This window comes from Propithecus coquereli, unplaced genomic scaffold, assembly GCF_000956105.1.
Source record: "Propithecus coquereli isolate 6110/MARCELLA unplaced genomic scaffold, Pcoq_1.0 Scaffold228, whole genome shotgun sequence".
Classification (NCBI taxonomy): Eukaryota; Metazoa; Chordata; class Mammalia; order Primates; family Indriidae; genus Propithecus; species Propithecus coquereli.
The window spans coordinates 3,463,072-3,469,339 of record NW_012147819.1 but is presented as its reverse complement, the minus strand read 5'-3'; the positions used below and the strand labels follow the sequence as shown (position 1 = coordinate 3,469,339).

Here is a 6,268-nt window from a genome sequence, read left to right as displayed (position 1 = left end):
TTCACTGGAGATTCAATTTCAAGCTGTGTAATTTCTAGAGACAAATCATGTTTCTAAAGTTTCCTCTAAAGATATTTCTTATATTTAATTACTTTATCCATTTAAGGTTTTTAGCTATTATTTGTTAAAGCCTTCAGATGGCTTAAAATAAGCATAATGCAAAATTTTAAAAATTGAATTTGCAAGCACAAGAAGATTGCATAAGCAGGGTTATGAATTTGATATTGGTAGCAAAGTCTTTCAAGATGGAAGACATGTTACTAGTGTTTATTGTTTAAATTGACTAATCAAAAGAAATGATAAAAGCCAGGTCAGAAAACAAATATTTTTCTGGAATTAAATTACAGATACTATCTATACAGTATGTCCTTGAATATAAAATTTCTATAAAGAAAAAGTGGCATTATCCTGATAAAATAGGTTGGGCTAAATAAAAAAAATACAAATACTATAGAATTAGCTAATTCTGTTATACAGGCTCTTCATCAATTACCTGTTATATACTGTGTTTGGTACTCAGAAAACTTTTAAAAATTATTTCAGGAAAAAAATATATTAGAGAACCACTTTTAATAATGTATCTAACTGAGAGGCTGGGGAGACAATGACTCCCAAGGAAATTCTCCTTGATATGACGAGTAAGTGAGAGTTGCCCAGCTAAAGCATGTCACATAGTCTCCCATGGTAGGATTTCAGTAGCTATTTAGTGTTTCCTGAGATCTTCAAATGGAAATATTAGAATGAACATTTAAAAAGTGTCAACAGATACAAGCAACGTACCTTATAAATTAAATAATAAACAGTAATGACCATGTCCACCAGAAAAGGAAATTTGTCTAGTATGTGTCTCTTCTTCTAAATTTTGATCTATGATTCATATCTGAAGTTACATCATCTCATTTCAAAATGGGTTACACTTAATAAAAGAATTCATCTTGATCTATTGATGTGTTTACTTCCTGTTGATGTGTTTTCTTTACATTTTTGCACAAACAGCAAATATTCATTTTTTTAAAATGATATTCATTCATTCCCAGATACACAGATTGTATCTGTGGAGATACAATCATTAAGAGATTACACATGGTCTCTGGCCTCCTGAAGTTTACATTCCAGTCCAACAAACAGAAATGATAATGCAGTGTGAAAACTACCATGGCTGGGGAAATACAGTCAGCTATAAAAACATGAGGAAAGCCAATTACCCTGACTGGGATAGGGTAGAAATTGGAAAGAAGAGTGGAGTCTTCCCAGAAGAAGTCATTTGACCTGCAAGATTAATAGGATTTATCAAGGTGGAAAAGAGCTGGAACAACATTCCAGGCAAAGAAAAGAACATGTGCAAAAGCTCAGAGGATAGAGGGAACAAGATCAAAGGCTCCCAAAGAACTTAAGTTTGGCTGGACAGGGGGAGAGGAAGATGAGGGATGGATAGGGGATGGAAGTAGTTTCAATTGTGTCAAGTATTTTTGACATTTTCTCCAATGAGCAATAAAAAATTACTCAAGAGTTTAAGCAAGAAAATGGTATGATGAAATATATTTGATGAAATATATTTGCATTTCAGAAAAATCACTAGAGTTATAGGATGGAGAAGAGATTGGAGGAGTCTTGAATAAAGGCAGGGAAACCTCTCTTCACGACTTTCTCTAGATAATGGCAGACTCTCCCAAAAGAATTGGAGAAATGAAGAAAAGTGGCCGAATTCACAAACTTCAGTATTTAGGAAATAGAATCTAAAGATTTGGTGACTGATTAAAACCTGGGGGTGAAAGAGAAAGAAAAGTCTTTAAAATCTCTTTAAAATGAGGCCCAGTTTATTTGACTCCTTAGTGAAGGGTTAAAGTCTACCATAAAAAAATGTTTTATTAATTTATGCAATGAAAATGTCAATTTATGTATGTGAGCAAGGATCTTAAAACAATTTATGAAAATCAATTGTTTTGTTTTATAGTCCTATAGAAAAAAATCCATTTAATTTCTATGTAATTAGTCTAACCATAACACAAATATCTTCTTTTAAGGAAAGCAGTATTTTAACATATTCAATTTGTTCTTAAGATATACAATTTCAAAACCAGAGGAAAAAAAGAACTGGATCAAAATGTATAACATTATGAAAATTTTACAGTATTCTGACTTTCTAATTTCCTCTTTGTTCAGACTATTGCAGCAAAAGACAAATAAAATAAAATTGTATGCAATTTAAAGCTATATTAACTCAATTTTACATAACCCAATATACCCAAAATATTATAATTTCAACATGGCATCAATATAAAATTATTAATGAGCCATTTTATATTCTTTTTGTGCTGCCTTTGAAATCTAGAGTATATTTCACACTTGTAGCACATCTCATATCAAATGCTGAATAGCCTCATGTGGCTAGTGGCTATGCTCTTGGATAACAAGGCAGCTCTGGAACATAAAGAGGCATACCTAGAAGACTGCTTGCTCCCTTACTTGTGCCTTAAAAAGCTTAGCAGATGGTCCCAATGAGTAAAGGCAAAAAAAAAAAAAAATTAGTAAAATGATCTAAATCTTTGTTTTGTTATGTAAATATGGCCACTGAGAAGGAAAGTTAAAATTCAGAGAGAGCAACTGAACATTGAAACTTTGCTGATGACAGTGGTCAGTCAACGGAGGTGCAAAAAACTGGAATATGTATTGAAAAACCCCAAACCCCTCAATACTTTTAAGTATCAAACTTCAATCCATTTAAAATAATCCTTTTAAATACTACCTGTTCAATTTTAATTTGAAAATCTCCCAGCAGCTATTTCATCTGGAAGTGGCAGGTTTTTTTGACACCAGTAGTTTAGTAAATCCATGGCAAGAGATTGCAAACCAGTTTCCATCTTGATTTAATGCTCTTTTAAGTTTATAAGAAAAATGTCACTATGTAAACAACAGACATTTTGATTAAACACTAATGTTCTTATTTTGGCTGTTAAATCAATAATGCAGCTGGATCGAAAGTAGTTTACATTCCCTCAAAACTGGGCTTCAGTTCAGCTAGCATTGCACTGACATCATTTTCCAGCACGATCTGGCTGCTTTTAGCAGCTAGTTTAGAAATGTCCTTTGCAAACCACATAATTTTCAATGTTAACACATTTCAAGAAGAGGGTCTCACAAATGCCAGTGCTTAAAATAGTACAGTCAATCCAGAAATAGTCTCTCATCTAATGTCTAATTTACTATTAATAGTAAAAAGCTTTTAAGGTAATTTTAACAAGAGTATAAGACAAAGGCCTTTGGCGACATTATTTATCTTTTTCATCTGAAACTGATTTTGGAAGGTTTCCTATTTTCCCTTCTGTAGTAGATTAATTAATATATAATTCACAGCAATGGTTTTCAAATATGTTTTGGTGGCAGAACACCTGAAAGCCCTGGTCCTTTTTCCTAAACAACAAGCTCCAGGTAGAACTTCACAAATACTGATATACTGTTTGATTATATTCTACAAACTAAGAATATTTTGCAAATAGAAAATAAGGCCATATTATATGACTAAAACATAAAACCACAACCAGTGGCATCTATAACCATTACCAAAAAAAAAAAAAGGTCAGTTGAACAGATCACAATAGACCATGCGAAGTTTTCCAGAGAACGTTAATTTACACTTTGCATATTCGATGTCAGCAATGAGAAATCAAAAAAATATGAAACAGAAATGGTAAAATGTATTCAAGACCATTCAATAACTATGATTTTATAGAAATTTTTAAAAGGTCACTATGATTCCATTTCAGCAGTAAGACCCTCTCACCTAGCAGGCTGAACAAAAGTATTCTAGAGCCTATATTTGAGAACCACAAACACAAAACTTCTAACTACAGGATCTCAAACTGCTTACCTGTAGAAATTCTCTGACATTGGATCCCAGAACGCGTAAGATTGTATCGTAACCAGATTCTTGACAAAAGACAAAAAACATCTTCCCAAACATCTGAAGGATTTCTCCAGCATTGAGATCTATTTTATAGGTTCAAGAGAAAAAAAGCATATTACAGGTGAAATAATGTTAATAGAAAGAATGAAAATAAGTGTATATTAAAATAATTTAAAATAGCCTCAATTTTTGTTCATAGTAATGTAAATCATATGAAAAAAATCTGGCCAGGACAATGCAATGAAATCTGAGAAGACAATGTACTAACATGTTAATAGTGTAAATTTTTACTTGTAAGCAAAATACCCAGTTTTTCCACAACAAATTACAGGTTGAGCATCCCTAATCTGAAAATCTCAAATCTGAAAATGCTCCAAAATCTGAAACTTTTGGTCACTGACATAACACCGCAAGTGGAAAATTCCACACTTGACCTCTTGTGACAGGTTGCAATCAAAACTTTGATACATAAAATTATGAAAAATATCCTATAAAATTACTTTCAAGCCATGCGTAGAAGGTATATATGAATCATAACTGAATTTCCTATTTAGATCTGGGTCTCAACCCCAGGGTATCTTATTATGTATATGTAAATATTACAAAATCCAAAAAAATCCAAAAGCTAAAAACATTTCTGGTCCCAAGCATTTTAGATAATGGATACTCAAACCTACACTTAATTTTGAGTGTTTTAAACATACATTTAATGTATAGATTATTTTTTCTGAAAAACACAGAAATATTTTTAAAACTGTCAAGAATGAACATGACAATATTTTGATGGAAAATATTCTTGCTTTATATAATATGTATATTTAATAACTTGATTGCATATAGTATTACCTTAATATACTGCTTTCTTAATATACAATCATTACTATTTCCAAAAATTTAAATTTTCTGTAATTTTTCTGTATCAATTTTAATTGCTATATTATTCAACATATAGATGTAACAATTTATTTAACCAATCCCTTCTTATTGAAAATATAGGCTTTTTCATTTTTTGATAATATTAGTAACTCTGACACAAAAACACATATATAAATCTTAAAATAGAGACCTAATAATTTCTTTAGGAAAAATTCCTAAAGTGTGTGAATATTTTTTAAAGAGGCTTCATGATGCAGAATCATTCAACAAAAAAGTTTTCTTCATTTATCATCAGATTAAAAATGTATATGATTTCCCCTTTAAGTGTACTCTTCACTACACTAGATACTTCATTTTTTAAAACGTCCAAATTTATATGAAAACAAGTTATTTCATATTTGTTTCAATTTTCATTACTAATGAGGCTGGGTATTTTTATCTTTATTTATCAATTATTTTTAATTCTTGTATTCTGCTATAGACAGTATCTGCCTTTCTAGTTATGTTTAGCAAAGCTAAAAGCTTCATTCTAGTCTATCCAAACTATAGCCTAGTTATAAATTAAGCACTATGGAAATAATAAATATTACCTTGAGAACAACTATTTCTCCATGAAATTTTTTAAACTGCCTTTTTCAGCAAGATCCTTTGTCTGTGGTAGGTATCAGTTTCCTATTGCTTTTACCAATAGGTAACATAAGTTGTGATTGCAAGAGATTTGGGGATAATACATACTACACTTGTGTAATTAACACATTGTTTACATCATAACTGAAGTTGTTACATGAAGTATCAATAATATTTTTCTTTTCCCAACATTGCTTTCTGTGGGGAAGGGCAGAGAGCATGTTTTCTCATTTCTATTCTTTAAAGAGCTTGTGAAAGAAGCATAGAACTCAGTAGAGCCTGAGCGTAACATTCTATGTGAATGCCCTAGCCACCAGGGCTGTGCAATGCACAACTTGCATGACTATACGTTGTGATCTTGAATGATGCATTCTTTTGGGCTTCTATGTGTAACTTAGCCAAAGAAGGAAAGTTACATTTAACTTACTGAGGACTTTGCTTGCAGCAGCAACCAAATCGTAAGTTTTGGAATCATCATATATTATTCTCACAAGAAATTGTCCTTCTTCATCTAACTGTGCCTCTTTTCTGGAAAACAAAATAGAGAGACAGGAGGGAAAAGTTAAAATTTAAAAAATAGCTACTGTAGCTATAATGATTGTGTAAAGTATAAACAATGATTTCAACATCTGAAACAGGATTTGTTTTTGGCAAATTTCTTTAAATGAACATTATGTACCTAAAAGTCTAGTGATCAAGCAGAAATTATGTCACAACCCCCTCACTAGATTAAAATGAAACATTTAAGTTTATTTTAGCAAGACTAACATTTATATAGCACTCTAATGTTCAATACAATACCTGACATTAAAAACAAAAAATAACTTTTGGTTAACTAAATATTCAGCAAATATTTGTTGA

The 6,268-nt window shown here is 31.2% G+C and overlaps 1 protein-coding gene across 1 annotated transcript in view; it reads right to left on the bottom strand.

Moving 5' to 3' along the window:
• GUCY1B3 (guanylate cyclase 1, soluble, beta 3) overlaps positions 1-5,893 on the bottom strand; it is a 31,851-nt gene extending 25,958 nt beyond the window's left edge. The window contains exons 1-2 of the mRNA XM_012645228.1: positions 5,835-5,893; positions 3,869-3,987 (exon numbers count right to left, since the gene is read on the bottom strand). Coding sequence (XP_012500682.1) covers positions 3,869-3,961 — 93 coding nt within the window. The 5' untranslated portion in view covers positions 3,962-3,987; positions 5,835-5,893. The remainder of the gene's footprint in view (positions 1-3,868; positions 3,988-5,834) is intronic.
• Between the last annotated feature and the right edge of the window lie 375 nt (positions 5,894-6,268).